Here is a 22,851-nt window from a genome sequence, read left to right as displayed (position 1 = left end):
AAGGGTGGTCATATGAGATGTGCTTACACACTCTGGAGATTACTATGCGTTAGTTAAGCTTCACTTTCTTATTCTCAGCCAGCAGAACTTAACGGTGAGTAAGGTGCACATTGAAGTTGGCTAAGTACTGTGTGTAGCATTAGTTTAACAATGAATAGAGATGCCTTATAAGAAAAGGCTCCCACGTCTGTACTGTGGTTCTCCCTGTGGTTCTCCCTGTGGTTCTCCCTGTGGTTCTCCCTGTGGTTCTCCCTGTGTTCTCCCTGTGGTTCTCCCTGTGGTTCTCCCTGTGGTTCTCCCTGTGACTGTGGTTCTCCCTGTGGTTCTCCCTGTGGTTCTCCCTGTGGTTCTCCCTGTGACTGTGGTTCTCCCTGTGGTTCTCCCACCCAGAGGAGTCAGTGAGACGTTGTCAGCTCCATCCAGTCAGGCCAACAGCAGCTCTTCCTCCCCGGTGAAGAACCCGTACAGCAGCAGCAGCAGCAGCAGCATGTCCCCGGCCCCCCCCGGGCCCCTGCCAGCTAACCTGGATGATCTGAAGGTAGGTTTTACAGAGACAAAGGTTAGAGAAAAGTATGAACCTATAAGAGAGCCTTCAGGACGTCTTCTTCTGCCCGGCAGGTGTCAGAGCTCAGGCAGCAGCTGCGTGTCCGCGGCATGCCTGTCTCCGGGACCAAGACGGCCCTCATCGAGAGACTCCGCCCCTTCAAGGACTCCAACGCTGGCTCCTCCCCCTCCGGCTCCTCTGACATCACCACAGTGACTTTCCCTGTCACACCTACAGCATCCCTGTCCTCCTACCAGTCCCCGTCCCAGGGGGGCTACTACCCTTACCCCAGCACCTCCTCCACCCCTCCCATCTCCCCCGCCTCCTCAGAGCTGTCCCTCACTGGCTCTCTGCCAGACAGCTTCAGTGACGTGCCCATGTCCTCGCCAACGCTCTTCACCCTGCAGCCCTCCCCGGCCCAGCTCAGCATGGAGGAAGGCCTGGGCAGGGGCAGGACGAGGTCGGGGGAGGGTGGAGGTTTGAATGGCGTGGAAGCTGAAAAAGACAAGATGCTGGTGGAGAAGCAGAAGGTGATTGAGGAGTTGACATGGAAGCTGCACCAGGAGCAGAGACAGGTGGGTGCCATGCAGAGTATCAGCTACACCACAGGGCCAGGCATCCTTAAACAGGGAGCCAATAAGAAAGCTCTGACTGAACACCAGAAGCATGCACTGCAACACAAGTCAAAGGCAGAGCCAAAACTTGGACAGAAACATAATCCTGGAACCATGTTTGTAGCGGCCAAAATCATATAGAAATTAAACTGATAATTAACTTCAAATAACACAGTTAGCACTAGTTAGCAGAACTTACGCAGGGCAATGATCCAAGGCAAGACAAGAACCTCCGTCTGTGCATTTATATCCATGATCCAATATCATTAACATCGAGCAGTGCTTCTCAAAGTGTGGTCCACTGGTGGTCCGTGAGCGCCCCCTAGTGGTCCGTGAGTATATTGGTAACATTTCACATTTTTAATTAATTAATTTTATCCGCACTCTCACAGGAATATCTCCGCAATGGAGCGAGCTTAAGTTTCAATTTCATGATATAGCCCAGCGCAACACCTTCGTCACACATGTTGCCACTCGTTTGTACCATTTTCAGGCGATTTGAAATCTGATCTAGAAAAACGATGTGTTTTGGAATATTTGTGGAGTTAGGTGGTCCGCCAGTGTTTTTGTATTGGTTAATGGTGGGGCAGGTTGTTAGGATATTTTATTTTTTTAAATCCTCTGGAGCAGAGAGAGCAGCTGGATTATTGTTATTGATTAATGCATCAGCGTTTCTTAGGTTCAAAAACACTAAACTCATAACTTAAAATGAAAGTGTTTAGTTTATTTAATAAAAGAGCACATGTTCAATGTGAAAAGTGACAGTAGATTATTTGCAATTTGGGTGCTATAAATATGTATTATTAAAAAAAAAACGAAAAAAAACCCACCTTGAATTTCAGGGGGGGCGCGGGGGTCCGTTGGCGGGTCGCAGCGCCAAGACAATGGTAGGGGAAACACTGAGATATATAGCTCCAACAATGTTCTCTGTTGTCATTAAATCAAATGTGTATCTGGCTTTATCTGCTCACCTTCACTTTCATCAATCCTTCCTGGTAGGTTGAGGAGCTGAGGATGCAGCTCCACAGGAGGAAGCGTTGCTATAGAGCCTCCCATGACACCATCCCACCCACACCTCACCCCCCCATGCTCCACCAGCGGACTCCTGCCATGTTGGGCCAGCACTTCTTTGGGGTGACAATCAAGCAGGAGCCCACGTCCCTGTCCGCCAGCTGCCCTCTGTCCTCCCCCAAACTGCTGAAGTGCTCTCCTCGCAGCAGCTGCATGGAGGATGTCGGACACTGCAGCAAACTCCCCTCCAACATGAGGGGCCCCGGGGGGCCACCATGTATGGACCCTACCTCTGGCAGCCCCCCCACAATGTCTGCTTTCCTCAGTCCACAGTGTTCCCCTCAGGACTCCCCCATTGGAAAGCCTTCTAGCCCCCAGCCTTCGTCTCCTAACAACCCATACCTGCTAGCCCCCCCTCCGGGAAGAGGCCACCCCCACCCCCAGGGCAACAGAGCACACAGCATGCAGGTAGGATGTATTTAGGTTATGTTGAGTCAGACTGTATCTAACATAATAGGGAAGTAACCCTGCCCCGGCCACACGAGGACGAAAACGGCTAAACGCATAGGATTAACGCAAACGCAATAGCAAACAAGCTTCCGTCCACACGCAATATTCACCGGATAGTGTCTGTCCACACGAGACCGCTCCGTTTAGCTCCAACCGCTGGAGAAGCTGCAGTACATATGCCGAGCCTGTACGTGGCGCTGTAACTTCCTCCACAAAAGCAGAAGAAGCATGGTTGTCATGGTTGCCCTTCTGTTTATTCTCCGCGGTGGGGGCCGAGGGAACCGGGCAGAGTTTTTCACCAGTCAGCGTGTATTAAAGTTTAAATCTTCCGGACAAAATGATAAAAGTGCCGGTCAAAGGTCTTCTTTGTTATTTATTGAGCTTTAAAACAAATGAATAACGACTCTATATAATATAATAATAAAATACACGGAGCCTCTCTTTTTTCCTCCCTCTCTTTGGACAGTGCCAGTGTCTGTCGCAGCAGCTGATCCAGTAATGTGTAAAAATAAACATATTTATAACTAGTTTAGGTAGTGTTACGTCCCCACTAAGGTCTAGGGGACCTGGAGACAATAACGTACAACCAATAATTATGAGAGAGTCAGAGTAAACGTTGACAAAAGGTTTATTCCTTGTAACCCATCATAACATACAATTAAACAGAAACACTCTGTTGGTGAGGAGGAGGAGGAGGAGGAGGAGGAGTCAAAGGATTGTGCCAAACAAAAGAAACAAGAAACCAGGCCTATCTCTACAACTATCCTTTGAAACCAATCTCAACCAAAAACCCTCACTAACTAACTACAAAGAATTTGACAAATCAATATACAGGGGTGGCAACAATCCGCTTACCTAGTGTGTCTAAACAATAGTTAGCTCGGTGGTGAGACATGTACAGGGTACCCCAGACTTACCTAACTCCTCCACCTCTCAACACACACACATTAACAAAGTTCAGATTATTCAAATAGCTTTAGTTGCTAAACACAGCCGTGTTCCTTCCTCAGCAACAGGCCCAGAGTGAGAGAGAGAAGACTTCCTGGGTGCCTCCTTTATGGTCGGCCCTGGTTGCTGATAGGCCAGCTGAGGGTGAGAGGATCCAATCAGCCATCAGACTCAGGTGCACAGGCAGATACCGATCAGCTGCTGATTAGCTGTGCAGAAGACAGGGAGAAGAGAGAAACACAGGAGGGAAAGAAAACCACACATGTACAGCCTGCCTGGCACGTAACAGGTAGTTTGAGAGGTGTCTCCGTCCTGTCAGATTAGACTTGACTCGCGTTTAGGTCCATATCGAGAGAAAGATAAATAATCTGAATTCAGGGTGCAGTTTACTTTGACGCGGGGTGAGCAGCAGAGGTGGGGAGAGGCGGGGCTATTGCCTCATCATTATCAGAAAATGATCGTATAGGGCGTACACACGGAACCGTTGGACCCCCCAGAGCGTTGCGTATGCCGCAGAGCAGTGTTGGGAAAGTTCACTTTCTACATGAACTAGTTCAGTTCACAGTTCACACATTTTAAAATGAACTAGTTCAGTTCATAGTTCATAATTCAAAATGTTGAACTAAAGTTCATGGTTTCAAAAATGAACTAATTTATAGTTCATAGTTCTTTTTTCAATACGTTGCTGCGAGCTATTATTTGTCTCCTGTACGATGTTAATGGGCCATTTCAATGTTTACAATATCCTCAGAGGGCCGTACAAGTTATTGACCTCTGCTTAAAAAAACTAAAATCACAGCCCATTCATTTCATGCTGTGCAAAGAAAAAGCAACCTCTTAATCCAGATATCTCACCATGACTCGCGCATGCATGCACGTGCACGGTGTGGCGTGACCACCAAAACAGAAAGATATGGACACAAGATGTGTGCAAATGTATTTAGTTTCCTATCCATGTGAACATGATTTAAGTGGGGGGGGGGGGGCTAACCTCCTCTAGGGGGGTCCGGGGGGCATGCTCCCCTGGGAAGATTTGTTGCACTTTGAGAGCAACATTAGGAGATATATGGACACATCTCTCAACACCCAAACACAACTGTAAGCAGATTTTCTTTTAATTTATGGATATTTGACAAATCACTCCCCTTTCAAACTGTATTCTTCTTTATTAATAACTGTCATATAGTATTTTATACCTGTTTACTTTATTCTCTTATTTTTTTTATAACTATAATGATCCTATAAAGATGTGCCTTTACCTCACTGGTTGTAGACAAAGCTTCTTATATTCGTTAGCATAGCTAGCTAACCAGATGCTAATGATAACAACACAGTTATTGACTGTCTGATCAGTATGACAGATGAGTAGATCGCCACTGGGCTTTCAACTAAAGACACAGACACGCAGAAACTGCGGCATGTGTATGGACTTATCGGTACTGCAATTTCTGAAGTGCTGGAGCGGCGTTCTGGTGCTCTCCGTCAGAACTGCACCCCTGTCAGTCGAGACATATACCACGTGATGACACGTTAGGCTCGTGTTGTGTTCAAGGACCCTGACCTTGGCCAGGAAAAACAGGCACTCGCTTGTTTAATTTTTTTGCGGTCTAGATTTCTTTCATTTTTTTATTTTTTGCGTGTGTTTATAAATTACCTCGAGGGCCGTACCAAATTGTCTCGCGGGCCGTATACGACCGGAGGCCGGAGGTTCCCCACCCCTGCCGTAGAGTCTCACTCTGAGCGAGTGCTGCTGCAGCTGCTCTCGGCTTCGTCCATACTAATTCATTCATTCATTCAATGCTCGCCGGTTCCGCGGTTCCACATTGTTTGTTGTGAGGAATCTGATATATTTAGTATATTTATATTTTAGTGCGACAACCAGGGGTGACAGGCGCGTACGCGTCACAGGCAGCTTGCTGTTGCCAGATTGGGTGGTTTTCCGCATTATTTTGAAGCCTAGTTTTAACTGGGTTTTCGGCTGAAAGGCATATGAAATCTGGCACACTTTTGAACGCCATTATAATACAGTGCTGAGAATGAACACACTTTTGAACGCCGTTATACAGCGCTGAGAATGAACGCGTTCTTAATTACGTTCATCTAGCGGAAATACAGTACGTTCAGTTCACGTTCGCCCAAAATATGAACGCGTTCATGAACGATCGTTCATTGAACGCGTCCAGGTACATCACTGCCGCAGAGGCGCGGGAAGGTATTTTGAGTGGGGGTGCTGAGGTGCTGGACTCCAGTGAACACTATTACGGGCACTATAGAGCACGCACAAAAGCACTCCCCACACGCAAACACACAGTACACCCGCGACTGTTACAATGAAGGCTCGATAATTAGCTCATGGCATATAGGCAGGGGTAAAGTGGGTTTTACGCGTGGGGAGCGGACCTAAGCTCCTCTAGGGGGGTCCGGGGGGGTGCTCCCCCGGGAAGATTTTTTTTAAATATTGAAGTTAAAAGCATCAATCTGGTGCACTTTGAGAGCAACATTAAGAGATCTATGGATACCTCTCTCAACACCCAGATGAAACACAACTGTAAGCAGATGTTCTTTTTCTTTATGGATATTTTACAAATCACTCCCGTTTCAAACTGTATTCTTGTTTTACTGCCATATTTGTTTTATAACTATAATGATCATATGAAGGTGTGCCGCGGAAATAATCTTTTGAATAATTTGTGACCAAACCGTTTGAGACCCACTGAGATAACTTAGACTAAAGTTAACTATCTAAACACTCAGAGTCCTTTAGCTCACCTGAGCCTCTCAGTCTGAGAGGAGAGCTCTCCTCCAGCTTGTTGTGGAACAAACAGCTCCGTATGTCCGTTAGTGCAGCTAGCTAACCAGATGCTAACAACACGGTCCCTGCTGCTGGCACCGGTCCCTCTCTCTCTCTCCCTCTCCCCCGCTATGTCCACACACACACACACACACACACACACACACACACACACACACACACACACACACACACACACACACACACACACACACACACACGCACACTAACACGTCACGTTCTCACTCCCATCCCGTCACATATTGAAGGACGGTCAGGGCCCCTCCCCGTCGCTATATTACGTACAGGGTACCCCTTTCCCGTCAGGCTTCTACGGGCAGGGCGTCCCATAGACCTTCATTGCGGACAGCGGACCCCTTGACCGTCAGGCTTCTACGGGAAGGACGATGGCCAAACTTCGTGTTATTCTCGGTGGAAAATGCCTATTTTAAGGTTCATTTGGCCATTAAAATGTGTTTTGATGTCATTTTATGCGAGTAATGAGTTTTTATTTCTGATTATTTGTGCAGTACATGTACATGATGTTTAGTTTGCTAGTTATGACGAAGATTACTTCATGAATGCTAACGTTTTTTTGGTGGAAATGTGTTTTTTCACAGCAAAGTCACCCTCTGTACTTGGACTTATTGGGAGAATCTAAAGGCAAGAATATCCCAAATATTAATTTAGGTCTTTATTTTAGACCTTTAGTGTTGCCGTCTGTGAGGAAAATACATGGGGCTCAGAGCCTCGTATTTTTAAAATTTTTAATTTGTTATTCTTTTCAAAATAACACACTGTTATTTACTCACCAATAACACACAATTATCCTTGCTTTTATTTATTGGTTTAATTCCATAATCTCGGGCCCTTTCTCATTTCTCGAACTCCCCTCCTCGACTCCCCTCCTCGACTCCTATCCTCGATACTTAGTCCCGCCCACAGGAGATGCGAGCGGAGGAGCCGAGGAGGGGAACCGAGGAGAGAGGAGGGGAAGCAGCAGGCGGTTAGAGAAATGAGAACTCCTCTCCTCTGAGCGGTCATTTTAAAGAGACGTCCATTAATGATGACAGGAGGCAGCAGCCTCTGTCTGACGGACAGATGTGTTCATGATGACTTATATATTTACTTTGATTCATTCACAGTGCGGTATAATGAGACAATAACAGGCTACAGATGCGGACACACACACACATATATATGTATATATTTATATAAATATATACAATTTCAGAATCAAACAGAGCACTCTCATAATAACGTAACACTATCAGAGACTGGATATATCCCCCCCCCCTCTCTGGTCGCTACAATGAGGGAAATAAATTACGGGCCAAAAGTTTTATTTACAAGTATTAAAAGTAAGCAGAGGACACCAAACCAACTGACACCTGTCTGTCTGCTGCATCGACGCACACACTGTACCACACACACCTACACCACACACACGCACCTACAGCTCCTAAAACAGGCTACAGCCGTGGTGTATTTTATTGTGAAGCACTAAATGGTTTTAGAAAAATATCGACTCTTTGTTTGTAGATATCTACTAAACTAAAGCAAATAAAGAGAGTAGGCCTGTTATACTGAGTGATATATATTATACACACTGCTCTGCTTTCTGCACGGACCTCACAGCTGTTCTCACTGTAAACATCGCATCGCGATGAAAGCAGTTAATAAAATAATATCCAGGGGATGCATGCAGAGCTGTCATTGGCTGAGATAAGTCCGGCCGTGCGTCACGAGTCTTTGAAACATCTCTGTTGCCGGAAATGCATCCATGAAGGAGCTGTGGAGGACCGTGGAGGACCCATCAGTGTATCCTCGGTTATAGCTCCTCCAGAGAGCCTCCTCGACGCTCGATCCTCGGTCCTCGAAGTGCATTTAGAGAAATGAGATGTCCTTCAACATGGCGCGCTGAAATTCATTTCCGGGTCACTACCGGAGGACCGAGGAATCGAGGAGTCGAGGAGGGGGATTTGATGAAATGAGAAAGGGCCTCGGTCTTGTTTGGTGTTCGTCAGGAACTGAATTTCAAAATAAAAATAACCGGAAACAGACGTAGCATTTCGAGCGATTACCCAAGATTCTCAGCTACGCTGATTGGATGTTTTAGCCGCAATGCATGCTGGGATTTGGTGTTTATATTATATGAAATCCGGAAAACATTTTAAAATAATAAAATAATACTTAATTCCGAGTGCTCTTGCTTTTCTCTTTGAAAGTCATCACATAACGGCATTGTAATACACGGTTCGGCTGCATTAAATATTACAGATTTGTCGTAGTTCTTTATTTAGAGAGCCCTGATGAGAAGACCTTTGGAAAAACTGAAGAAATGCCGCCGAAACTGAATACTTGACGTGGATCATAAATATATCAACAATTAAAAAACATCTTCAATTTTTCTTCATACAATACGTCTCCTTGCAGTATCAACACTAATTCGGCTGACTTTTACATTTGATCTAATTCACAGATAGGTTATATTTACACCATAACGGTGCACAGCTGATAGAAAAGGACTTGTAGTTTTTAAAGATATTACTGATTTGAATTGGATTGAATTTTGAATGTAAGAATGTAAATACTGAGTCTGAAATAGTATAGCAATATGCTGTAAAATTATGTGAAAGCATGAATAAAACTACACATCTTCAGATGTTGTACATACAAGTGTCTGTGTGTACCTTGTGTGCACAGCCTAGTGGTTAAAGCACGTTATTGAATTTTAGTTTTTACGTGTTATATTTGATTAAAAAAATATTAAGAGTACATATACTTTCATAGGGGGAAATTAGAAGGTCTGTGATAGAAATATAGATTATAAAAAATCAAGAAGATACTATAAGTGATCTCTTCAATAAAACAGTTTAGTGCAGGATGTACAAAGATATTAATAGGAGGTGCAAAACAGAAAAACGAACTTACCTTTATTTAAACATTAAATAACAGATTAAGGTCTTGCTTTCCTGCAATGTTAACTATGTTGAAGCACTTATTTTAACTGATATTATACTTATGGATTATACTCTTATGTATGTAGATAGAATAAGTAATGTGCAGAATATAACGGTGGAGGTACACACATATTGATAGATGTCTTGTAATGCACTGTTGAGGAACCTGTGACCCAAGTTTTTCATTCATTGCATAACTACACCGTAGTTGTGTATATGATATGTCAATAAACCTTAGAAAATCTTGAAATCTTGAAAGGGATGTGCAAAATAGCCATAATATATAGTCTTTAATTAACTATTAGTAGAGAATAACGAGTAATTAATATACTTTATTACTCGTTTCCATTAATGTCAATTGCAGATACATGTTTAGTCTTCTCAAGCACCAACTATCAAATATCTCATTTTACTCAGGTGTAACTAAAGTCTGATTTAAGGGCTGTTTATATCTCACATCATTAATCAGAATCTGCAAAGTAACTCAAATAAATGTAGTGGAGTAAAAATACCAGGTTAACCTCTGAATTGTAGTGGAGTAGAATTACAAAGTAGCAATGAGCTGTCATGTGGGTATATATTAATGCTGCGCATTATGGACACAAGCGATTTTCACCCATTTATTAATTATATGTTTTACATTTGATAACACCAATGTGTTTAATACTGGCAACTTCTAATTGTGGGAAAAACGAAAACGTTCAGTAGAGACGTCCCATAGAACATTTTGCGAAACACAATAGTGTAGTGTGTAGTTCTGGGGGGCGTTCGATTCCAGTTTTGGATAGTCTGGCGTGGTTTCGTTCCATTTCAAACAGCTGTTTGACGCTGCGTAACCTTGGCGCACTGCCACTCCAACATCCAATCCCAGACCTTGAAGAGTAATCACGGGGACTGTAGTCCTAAACGATAGCTGGGGATTATGGGTAGTGTAGTGTCTTTGGCCATCCTAAACTCAAAAATGTTGACAATCGCAATGATGCTCGAAATGTCCCTTATAGGCCTACGTCTGTTTCCGGTTATTTTTATTTTGAAATTCAGTTCCTGACGAACACCAAAAAAGCCCGAGATTATGGAATTAAACCAATAAATAAAAGCAAGGATAATTGTGTGTTATTGGTGAGTAAATAACAGTGTGTTATTTTGAAAAGAATAACAAATTAGAAGGAAAAAAAGATTTTAAAAATACGAGGCTCTGAGCCCCATGTATTTTCCTCACAGACGGCAACACTAAAGGTCTAAAATAAAGACCTAAATGAATATTTGGGATGTTCTTGCCGTTAGATTCTCCCAATAAGTCCAAGTACAGAGGGTGACTTTGCTGTGAAAAAACACATTTCCACCAAAAAAACGTTAGCATTCATGAAGTAATCTTCGTCATAACTAGCAAACTAAACATCATGTACATGTACTGGACAAATAATCAGAAATAAAAACTCATTACTTGCATAAAATGACATCAAAACGGATTTTAATGGCCAAATGAACCTTAAAATAGGCATTTTCCACCGAGAATAACACGAAGTTTGGCCATCGTTGTTGATCACGTAGGCAGGGAGCTGTTGCAGCGTCCATAGCAACCACCTTAGCAACCATGAATGTGTACACATTCATGAAGTAATCTTCGTCATAACTAGCAAACTAAACATCATGTACATGTACTGCACAAATAATCAGAAATAAAAACTCATTACTCGCATAAAATGACATCAAAACGCATTTTAATGGCCAAATGAACCTTAGAATAGGCATTTTCCACTGAGAATAACACGAAGGTCAGCCATCGTTGTTGATCACGTGGTCTATAAAGGTCTATGGGACGCCCTGCCCGTAGAAGCCTGACGGGCAAGGGGTACCCTGTAGGTAATATAGCGACGGGGAGGGGCCCTGACCGTCCTTCAATATGTGACGGGATGGGAGTGAGAACGTGACGTGTTGGTGTGCGCGTGTGTGTGTGTGTGTGTGTGTGTGTGTGTGTGTGTAATGTAATCCTATATATATAAACCTTCTTACTTACACTCCATGACCCAGACACCCTGCCACACACACACACACACACACACCACACACACACACACACACACACACACACACACACACACACACACACACACACACACACACACACACACACACACACACACACACACACACACACACACACACACACACACACACACACACACACACACACACACACACACACACACACACACACACACAGGGTTTGAATGACAAAAGCACACTTTTATTTCCATGCAACTCTCTGATTGGTCTGGTGTCTTGCCTCTGTTGCATTCACTGAACACGGGAAATTACAGCCCTGCCGTCCTCTCGAGTGTCATGATGAGGTGCATGTAAAACACGGTCAATGTATTATATTATTGAAGTAGAATTGTCCTCAAAAAACATTCGGGGCAGGCCAAAAATATTATTTTACCAACAATGTGGAATTTATTGGCTACATATTACACAGATTATGTACAGCGGGAGCAGCAATAACCGTCAAATAATAATTCAGACAGGGGAGCTCTGCACCCCCTGCCTGCCGCTAGGGGGTGCTGCAGCGCACTCAGCACCCCCCTTCCCGGCCCATGGTATGCCGTTCTATCCACCTTGGGACCCGTTATCGTTTCCTCAGTCGTTTAGTGCCGTATTCGGTCGTCCTCGTGTGGCCGAACGGTCTATATGACACTAAACAGTAACGCAAACGACCGTTTTCGTCCTCGTGTGGCCGGGGCATAAGTATATTTACTCAAGTACGTTTTGAGATACATGTACCCACTACAGTTCAGAGGTACATGCCATGGTGTACTTTTCCTCCACTACAGTTCAGAGGTACATGGTGTACTTCTACTCCATAGTTCAGAGGTACATGGTGTACTTCTACTCCACTACAGTTCAGAGGTACATGGTGTACTTCTACTCCATAGTTCAGAGGTACATGGTTCTACTCCTCTACAGTTCAGAGGTACATGGTGTACTTTTCCTCCACTACATGTATTTAATCCCTTTAGTTACTTCACAGATGTGGATGAATGATGTGAAAGTGTTGAATCAGACTTTAGTTCCACCTGGAGTAAATCCACCAGCTACCCTGCAGTCTACAAAGTACTTCAGACTAGCTGCACCTTCACCAGCTTTGAGAACACTTTCATGATCAATCATTATAAAACATATCATATATATTATTCTGAAATGGACCAATCTGCACAACGACTACTTTTACTTGTTGTACTTTTACTTAAATAACATTTTGAATGCAGGACCTTTACTTGTAACAGAGTATTCCTTCACTCTTGTACTCATACTTTTACTTAAGTACAATATCTGGGTACCACCTCTGCATAATACTGTTCTGAATGTAGGAAATAGACATGTTGCTATTCTAATATGATATTTGATCAAGGTAAGAGTTTATTTTGCATTGTATGTGTACAGACAGAGAGATCGAAATACCGTTTCCCACAATCCTGAGGAATAATAGAAAATATAAGAATATGTATATATATATATATATATATACACATACATAATCAACAGACACATTCATACATATGCACACATTAAAGACAAACATAAATCACAACAATCAATATATACAAAGTAACAATCACTTCAAAATCTGTGAAAAGTGTACATTAGTGCAAGACTGTCCATAGCAGCGTAGAAAGTGCATGTCTGGGTGTTTGTGTGTCTCATCTGCATATACTATATTGACCCGTCCAATCTGTTTAGGACTAAACCCCCCAGAATGTACTCGCAAGATCACCGTAATCTGCTTAGGGGGGCACTTACAGCGTGGCCTCGAACACCACGCTGCCCGTCGTGTCCCTAGTATCTAAACTGCCCCTGGAGGAGAAACCCCGTGTCGTTGGGAGACCCCTTGGTAATTAGGGCAGCTTCAGAACCCACACTCCCTAACCCCCAATGTTCATCCCCAGCTATACCAATCAAAACAATGCAAAAGTAATGTCAAACATTAATGTCACAGCAGTGACATCACCACATCAGCAGAGCATGTCATATTTCAACATCAATCAAAACCACATCACCCACAGTGACCAATGTGAAACTATAGTTTAACCTTAGCAGGGTTTCTATTCCCCTTAAACTATTTCAATCCAAATGATCAGACCAAGCAGACACCTTCAGAGACCACGAGGGAGACCAGGAGTTGGGTCGGGGGAAAAAACGTGCCTTCAAGCCTCAAGCCTTCAAGCAGCCCCCCCTTCTCTTCACACATCATCTTTCATGTATAGTCTCTTGCCTCCTCCCTCTCTGCGTCAGGTGGTTTCCCCTTTTCTATCTTCGCGCGAGACGGAGGTCACATATGTTCAACTTTTACTGAATGGACCATTCAAAATGTAAAGTTAAAATTAAATAAAGACTTATTAATATGTAATTTTAACAAGAGGGGATATGAACATTTTTCATGAAAGCAGAACACATTGTCAATGTCATGTTTAGAATCAAGTTTTTTCTTTAAACATTTAATTTCAAATATGCAAACTTTATACTTTAATTTATTAAGAGAGACTTCATTTATTAACAGAGACACTAAGGGCAGCTTGTCTCTACGTCTCTGTGCGTAGGCCGCCTGCATCCTGTGCCTCCTTGTCTTCATACCCGCTGTAACCGCTCTCAAGGCGTCAACAACCACAAGTGCCTTCTCAGAATTGTGGCTGGAACTTTTACGCTTTTATTGCCCCATTTAGAATGCGTAGTGCGCATAGGTCAACAGTTCAGAATCTAGTTTCACACGTCTGAAAAGACATGATGCAAAGATATATCCTTTCCATTCATAGCCAATGTAGCATCTTGTTATCAATGGTAAGCTTAAAGTGGACCTATCATGCTATATTTCATTAATATATTGTAGGTCCATACCTATCTATATAAGGTATATTTATACCTTTTCTTTTTCAAAATACCAAACAGATCATGCATTTTAGCCATGCCTCATTTCGCTCTCTTTGCTCTCCTCCACCCTGTCTTTGCATGCGCTGCAGCTGACCCCGCCCCCCTGCTGACCACGCCCCCTGCAAAGGAGGGGGCGTGGCACGAGCGTCATGTTACTGTGCTGTTACCATACCACGCAACCTCTCATTCCCCTGATAGGTGGAGAGTTGCCCATATAGGCGGAGCTCCTTGTTTCTGACGTCAGAGGTATTTCCAATCTGGATCAGTCTGTCTCAGATCCGTTGCACCCCCGAGATTTGGGTTCGGAGGAAAAGAGAGGGTTGTGTTTTCTGACACTTGGTGAGTTCCCTGACACACCGGGGACACATAGTCATGTATAAAAGACGTACAAAGGTGCATTTTGCATGATAGGTCCCCTTTAATAGAGGTGGGTGAGGTAAAGGTCAGGTCTGACACGCCACTGAAACAGCAGAACTGTCAACAACATTGATAAATGAACATGTTGACCAGATGATGCCGGTCATCATCACTAATCGTTCTGTGGAAAACAAGCCGAATGTCTACTATATCTCTGATGTTGCCTTCACATATATATATCTCTTTTGTATTTTCATCTCCTCATATGTATGGGTATCATTTTGTATGTATGGTTTTTGCATGGTTCCATGTACCTGCTCCTTCCCACAGATGCAGCAGAAGAGTGGTGTCCAGGCAGGGGGGTTTCCGTATCCCTCTGAGCAGCAAGCCCTTCAGGGAGTCTTCCACCCCCCCCCTTCCTGTGATCCGGCCCGCCCGGAGCCCCACACCCTGCAGCCCAAGGTAAACGCTGAGCACGAACAGAATCAGCTGACGTTTCCTCTCTCTCATTGTGACGTGTCTCTACAGTTCTGTCACGCTCTCTGTTCCCTCACATGATGGGGACTTTTCCTTTACAACAAGACAACGCCAACCATGTTATCAAAACAACATATTTAATGTGACACAAGTATTTGATCCTGAGGGCCTGATTTCTAATTATTAAATTTGACTTATTTTTTTTAAATGGGCAATACACTCACGTTTGCTAAGTTTCCCTATTCTAACGTCATTTTCACCTATGTCTCATATAGATGTCAGTATTGCCCTCTCCTCGGCACGTTGGCCCAAAGTGCCAGGTCTGCCCCCCCCGCCTTCAGTAGCTCAGATTCAGATGCATCAGACTTAAGACAGCCCCCATGCTATGAGGATGCAGTGAAGCAGGTAAACTGAAACGCATGCTACATGCGGTGGATAATGGCTGGCCAGAGATTCTATCTGACCTATCAGCGTTGCTCTGATTCCCCCTTTCCACCCATCACCTCTTTTTTCTGTTTCAGTCCATCACCTGTATTGCACCTTTTTTCATTCATCCATTTGCTTTGTTCAAACACTCCAATCACCAAGTGACTGAAGCCAATAGCTGATGTGCACAGTGTTGAAGATGAACTAACTGTTACTATTTGAGTTAGAGCTACATGTGGAGGCTCAGCTGATATGTCAGCAGGTAGGTCATTTAGAAACACTTTCTCTTGCAAAGACGTTGTCCACCAGCAAGTTTAGTTTGACCTGTCATTGAAAAATGTGTTTGCCTTAAGTCAGTGTTTCTCAAACTTGTTCATACCAAGGACCACTTAACCCATAAAAAACACTCGCGGACCACCTAACTCCACAAATATCCAAAAACACATCGTTTTTTACAAATCGCCTGAAAATGGTACAAACAAGTGGCCACATGTGTGATGAAGGTGTTTATCTGGGCTATATCATGCACTCGAAAGTGAAACTTAAGCTCGCTTCATTGCGGAGATATTCCCGCGAGAGTGCGGAAAACTTAAATTTATTTATTTATTTCAAATGTGAAATGTTACCAATATACTCACGGACCACTAGGGGGCGCTCACGGACCACCAGTGGTCCGCGGACCACACTTTGAGAAGCACTGCCTTAAGTTTTACCACAACCAAAAACTGGTCTGTTTGTATTACCAGAACTCTTCTCTGTAAGTCCTCGCAGAACGCTTAAAAAGCTTACATGTTTCATGTAAAAGGCTTCAATGTAACTGCATTACATTTTCAATTGTTAAAATATAGTTTTTTGCTAAAACCAACAGCACTTTCCTTCTGTTACAGCAACTGACCAGAAGTCAGCAGATGGACGAACTGTTGGACGTGCTCATAGAGAGCGGAGGTAAGCTGGAACACAGCACTGTTAGCATAGCTAGCCCTGCCATGCAGTGGGCGTGACCTCACATTGGTATGGGAGCCCAGTACCTGCTGTGACCCTCCCCCCTCTCCTCTTTCTCTGATAGAGATGCCAGCTAACGCCAGAGAAGAGAGGGAGAGGGCCTCTGTAACCAAAGTTGTCCCTCACATTACTGTGTCCCCAGGGTGTCCCGGCCTCCTCATCCCACGGTTCCACAGACACTACGAACAACTGCCCCCAAACCAGCTCCCTTACGACCACTCGGCCAATCACATCGCCGAGAGCCACTTGGAGAATCTGCTGGGGAGTCCCATAGTCCGAGGTGGGGAGGTGGCCCTTCTTAAAATGTCTGCGGAGGACGGAGGGCAGGACGATGAACCAAACAGAGAAGGCAATGGGTACAGCAGCCCCCACAACCCCCACCGCCTTCCTCACCACTCCCCCCAGGACAAACATGTGACCAACAGAGATCTGATAGACACGCCTCTGTCGCCCATCAGCACCAAGGTTACCTCCGAGGTGCAGGGGATGGTCAGCATGACTTTCAGCGAGACACCGTGGGAGGCCATGGAGTGGCTGGACCTGACCCCCCCCAGCTCTGCCACCGCCTTCAGTATGGCTCCGCCCAATGGCCCCAACATCTTCAACACAGAGTTCCTGGATGTCACAGACATGAACCTGAACTCTGCCATGGACCTTCACCTGGAGCACTGGTGAAGGAGAGCCCCTGATGCTGCCTCACCAAAGAGCCATGGACTCTCACCAGCTTCAGCAGGGGCCAGAACCATTGACTCAGCTTCAGCAGGGGCCAGAACCATTGACTCAGCTTCAGCAGGGGACAGAACCATTGACTCTCCCCAGCTTCAGCAGGGGCCAGAACCATTGACTCTCCCCAGCTTCAGCAGGGGCCAGAACCATTGACTCTCCCCAGCTTCAGCAGGGGACAGAACCATTGACTCTCCCCAGCTTCAGCAGGGGACAGAACCATTGACTCTCCCCAGCTTCAGCAGGGGACAGAACCATTGACTCAGCTTCAGCAGGGGACAGAACCATTGACTCAGCTTCAGCAGGGGACAGAACCATTGACTCTCCCCAGCTTCAGCAGGGGACAGAACCATTGACTCAGCTTCAGCAGGGGCCACGGGGGCTTCTCTAACAATGGGCTGTGATATGAAGGACTCTTTTCATCCACATTAAGAGACGCTGAACTGTAGAATTGTCTCTGACCTATCGGTTCCCATTCCCAAGGTAAGATGGTCACACATGTGCCCGGACGACGATGCGCCACATGGCAGTAAGTCTGTGCTTTATCCCAACACTATGCAATATCAGTATTACGCCACCTAGACTTGAAGACACATCTTGAAGAACATTGATTATTTTATCATTTATGTCTGTTTGTATTACTGGAAAATAAATGAAAACAATTACAAGGGGAATTAGATGGATGATGTAAATATATAACTATCCGTACTGACAAGTGGGAGGGACACCATGTATTCTGTAACGAGTCCATCCAATGATGTAAATATGACGACATGATTTCACGGCCCACCTCCAGCCGAACACATTAGTGCGGTTACTCGAGCTTCCAACACGTGGGTCGAGGCGCTCGCCATTCCTCTGAACAATCTTATTTGAATAAGCTTTCTCACTATTAGCTGTATTTATTCACAGAATGTGGAGAGAAATGAATGTCTTTGAAAAACCTTGGGTCTTATCGATATTCATCGACAAACTGTGCCGTGTTTGCAACAACTGTTTCTAAGAATTGTATCCAAGTTTCCCCTTTCTAAGTAATATGAATTGGCTATTGGATGAAAGCTGTGACAGACGTTAACCATATGCTCCAACTAAAGTCAACACCAGTTTTTCAGACGAAAATGAAAAACATGTAATCTGTATTTATCCTCACAAATGTCACCCTTTCTATTCCCAGGCCAGTTGTTTATTTGTTTTGATATTTATACGTTATCCTGTATTTATACTGACATTCCTTTGGAGATGGTTCTTTTTGATGTGATGGGGATGTTCCAGTGATGACATTCTGCCCACGGACATTTCTTAGTAATTCAATGTTATGCAAAGTGTAGGATCCACTTCCAAAGCCATGCTTTCTTAAAGGAGTCCTATGAAGTGGACATGTCCACCATTAGCCCTTGTGAATAGTAAACATGTAATATATTTAGATCTGTACTGTGAATACTGCACATTGCCACACAGTAGTTACATCACACAGCACCTGTATGCTATTGAGTTCTGTTGAATTGTCTTTGCTTCATGTACAACTTAAAGACATCTCATCCAGCTCCAGAAGAGCAGACACATGTACTTCCCAGAATGCCAAGCGTGCTGAAAGCGCATTGAACAACACATGTACCACGTCTGTTCACATGGGCCTCGTGTGCTCTGGTCCTTGTCCTGCTGCACCTGCTAATGGGCTCTGTGTCACACGTAGGCTCTGAGTGGCCATCTTAAATATTTGAGAAAAGCAAATATTCTCTACTTCCTGTCTCCGGTTGTGAAAATATCTGCTGTCTTTTTCATGTCATGTGTTCCCCTCACCAGGACAGAAGCGTCCTTGTTGCTTGGCCACTGACTTGCTTTACTTTTGTAAAAGGAAGACAAACGGTATTTGCCAGCATTCCTGTATACTTCAGAAAGAGCAATACACTTTTCACAAGGCATCTTTTTATTTGTGTCTAATTCACAAGAAGCACACAATAAAGGTTTCCAATATTTTTCAATACTTTCCATGGAACTTTATTTGTAACCCTTGATACAGACACAATATTATATTCAATGACCTACATATTCTAATGTAATGTGAACATTCTAGTAATTGCAATGTATAACCAGTGTCCTGGAGGTGGATGAATGTTCTTCCTGGAGATGTGTCCTTGAGAGGAGACAGATGTTCCCCAGCTGCACATGGGGGCGTCTCTCTTTTCCTGCTTAAAGACTAAATACTCAGTGTTTCAAAGAGAGGACACTGAGCTCCAGACCCACCCGAGAGCAGGCCGTCTCCAGCACGGCATGGCCGACACCTGTATGTCTGAGTCAGCCAGCCGGACACACATGGAGTCATCCTGCTGCTGTGGCTTTGGAAGAGGACATCAGGGCGCTTCCTTTGAAGCTCACTTCAGAACAAGTATTGACGATCAGGACGTCTCAGGCCATTCTTCCTCCTGCAGCACTCCCAACGTCATGAACATACACACGACAACGCCGCAGGGCCCTTTAAGTCATGTAAAGTAATAAAGCGTACAGTGGGGGAATAAAGCAAAAGTAGCATTGTTAATCATTTGAGTGTCTTCACGTGAAGCTTCCTGCGTTGCTATGGGACACAGTGGTCAGTGCAGTCACATGCCTCTCTGCTGTGGGCATGAAGTGGTTTAGCAGCAGGGTGTGATCTGGGATCAGTGTGCATGAGGTTCACTGTGCACCCTTTGGTTCCGTGTGTGCAGGAATGAGCCTCAGATCAGCACTTTGAAATGCTCTATCTGCATCAGTGTCCACGAGGAGGGAACAGTGGAGCGCTGAAGCACCGAGCCTCGGGTCCTCTGAGCGGGAAACCCCCACCATCTCTGGAAACACAGGGTTGGGTCTGAGGGTCCTTCACTGACTGCAGTCTTCCTAACCAGAATTCATTTTTAATCAGCAGACAAGAAAGAAGATGTGTTTCTTCGCTGAGCACGAGACAGAGGATGGGACGACCTCTCGCACTGAAGGACAGAAGCTGCAGCTCTGTTAATAACTAAGCACAGAAGGTGTAATGATCACCTGGTAGAGGGTTCCAGCTGAGCTCTGATCCACGCACATGTTGTCTCACAGACAGATGTGTTGTCCATTCACGCGCGCTTTATTCCGGCTTCCCTTCATACAAAGGTCTCATGTCCAGCTGCAGACGAGTGAAGACGTTTGAGCTTCGGGCGGTGAGACTCAGTTCCTCTGAACAGCTGAGGGCTCCGGTGGTCCCTCCATCAGTCCACACACATGGGGGCGAGGGGGGAGGGGGGACACTGATCCAGGATGCGACACACGTAGCCGGCCACGTCCACACAGCGCTCTTCGTACATCAGGATGAAGGGGTGTTTCTGGGGACAGACAGAGAGCTTCAGGCGGAGCTGGTGTTCCTGAGATAACCCGCTGCTCGCCTTAAACTGCTAGCAAGCACAATATGAAGCATCGTTCCACATACTTCTGGTACACACACACATTCTAAAAAGGAAGCTTACGTATCATTTGGCAATATTAGTATACATATTCGTATGACCTGCTTTCATTAGTTTCTAAGCCAAATGTGATTTAGCTACTGACACACTGAGAAATACAAACTGTATGGTATCGAGCAGCGGTTCTTAAACTTTTTCAATACTGTACCACCTTCGGAAAGAAACGCAGCCATGTACCTCCTGATCAGCGCACACACTTAGGTTAGGGAAGACATGCCCAGCACAGCGCTGGAGTTACTAGAACAACAACAGTGTAACTGAGAAGCACTTAGAGGCGGGTCGGTCACTGTGAGGAACCGGCTCGGGGGCTGGAATCTGAAAAAACACAACCGGAACAAATCTGCCACTTCCTCACAGAGCCCCTCCCCCAACACACAGCACATGACCAATGAGGGCAGAGATCAGTGTGTGCCCAGATGGAAGGCTGACAGGCAGGTAGGCCATCCAGTTACTGTAGCCGGCTCAGATGATTGGTCGTGCTTGTTACAGCGCCACGGCTTCCACTGGTGATGTGTTGTCAAAGCACTTCAGATACTCATTGCTATCGGACGTTAAGAGCATTCCATGGAATACAACAACACGTGTATCTCCAGCCGGTCTCTCAGACTTACCGACCCCACCTTTAACTGCTACATCTCAAATGTTTACAATCCATCACTAACTTCATGGCAAACCAAGTTAACATGATGCCATAACACTGAGACGCCATTAGCTGCATTGAACTGATGTCTTTAACAAGTTGTCCTCAACGCAGTGAGACCTGTGTACTCTGACATGAGGCGCTGCAGGTCTTACACTCTGCGCTTTCAACCATGTTCATATAAAACCAGCACTGCTCAAACTTCATTACTTTTCCTAAAACTGCTTTATTTATTCATGTATTTTGGGGCGTGGGGAAGAAAGAGAAAAGATATGAGCATATATGGGATTTGACCGCTCATATAAACATGCATAATGAGGCGAGACCCACTGGGAGACACATCTCCATAAGAAGTTCTTTTAGAATGGACTCACTTCCTGAAGGCTCTGGCTCTGAAGCGGCTTTAGCAGTGAGTACATCAGAGGATGCAGTGCTCCATAGCATGAGCTCATGGAACTCACACATGATGAATTGAACGTAAAGATCTCACCAGAAGCTCCTTGTACTTGGGCCGCTTGGACTCGTCCTTTGTGAGGCTGCAGAGAGAGAGCACAGTCAGCCACACGCGGTCTAAAGGCTGCACACAGCGGCCACAAAGGATGCGCCCGTCAGCAGTTCAGTGCTGCCCCTCCCTCCCTCCCTCCCCCCTCCCTCCCCCCTCCCTCCAGCAGACGGGCCGAGCCTCGCACTGCCCGCTCACCTGAGGTTCACGAAGCTGATGAAGCGGGGGGAGAACTGCCTGTCCTCTGAGCTGCTGAGCTGGGGGGGCTCCCCTTTCACCACCTGCGTCAGCTGGTCGAACACACTGTTCCACTTGGGGTAGGGGAACCTTCCGGTGGCCAGCTCGTACTGAAAGCAAACACACACTGCAGCACTTCTGTTTCAACGCGCTGTGCGTCACAGAGGCACGAGGGAGCGGCTGCTGCCTTACCAGCGTGATGCCCAGGCTCCACACGTCGGAGCGCACGTCGTAGCCCTGCCGCGACGCGCTGGGGTCGATCCTCTCCGGCTGCACACACACACACACACACACACACACACACACACACACACACACACACACACACACACACACACACACACACACACACACACACACACACACACACACACACACACACACACACACACACACACACACACACACACACACACACACACACACACACACACACACACACACACACACACACACACACACACACACACACACACACACACACACACACACACACACACACACACACACACACACACACACACACACACACACACACACACACACACACACACACACACACACAGAAAACCAAAAATCACGAGCCTCTCCCATGTATCTAATGTGTGCCTCCTCGGTCCTCCGGTCGTGACCCGGAGTTAGATGTCAGCGGCCATGTTGAAGGACATCTCATTTCTCTCAATGCACTTCGAGGATCGAGGAGCGAGGATGCT

General features: G+C 45.4%; 2 protein-coding genes across 2 annotated transcripts in view; one reads left to right on the top strand and one right to left on the bottom strand.

Annotated features, from left to right (window-relative positions):
* Positions 1-19,271, top strand: part of myocd (myocardin) — a 35,451-nt gene extending 16,180 nt beyond the window's left edge. The window contains 8 exon segments of the mRNA XM_034112317.1: positions 391-538; positions 619-1,119; positions 2,158-2,637; positions 14,992-15,123; positions 15,414-15,461; positions 15,463-15,543; positions 16,452-16,509; positions 16,631-19,271. Of these exon segments, the coding sequence (XP_033968208.1) occupies positions 391-538; positions 619-1,119; positions 2,158-2,637; positions 14,992-15,123; positions 15,414-15,461; positions 15,463-15,543; positions 16,452-16,509; positions 16,631-17,241 (2,059 nt within the window). The 3' untranslated portion in view covers positions 17,242-19,271.
* The window catches only part of map2k4b (mitogen-activated protein kinase kinase 4b), a 19,395-nt gene continuing 15,805 nt past the window's right edge, over positions 19,262-22,851 (bottom strand). Inside the window, exons 9-12 of the mRNA XM_034112318.2 lie at positions 22,331-22,408; positions 22,100-22,248; positions 21,890-21,935; positions 19,262-20,621 (exon numbers count right to left, since the gene is read on the bottom strand). Coding sequence (XP_033968209.1) covers positions 20,508-20,621; positions 21,890-21,935; positions 22,100-22,248; positions 22,331-22,408 — 387 coding nt within the window. The 3' untranslated portion in view covers positions 19,262-20,507. The remainder of the gene's footprint in view (positions 20,622-21,889; positions 21,936-22,099; positions 22,249-22,330; positions 22,409-22,851) is intronic.

This window comes from Pseudochaenichthys georgianus, chromosome 23 (assembly GCF_902827115.2).
Source record: "Pseudochaenichthys georgianus chromosome 23, fPseGeo1.2, whole genome shotgun sequence".
Taxonomy (NCBI): Eukaryota; Metazoa; Chordata; class Actinopteri; order Perciformes; family Channichthyidae; genus Pseudochaenichthys; species Pseudochaenichthys georgianus.
The sequence above is the reverse complement of the archived record's forward strand: the minus strand, read 5'-3'. Positions and strand labels throughout refer to the sequence as shown.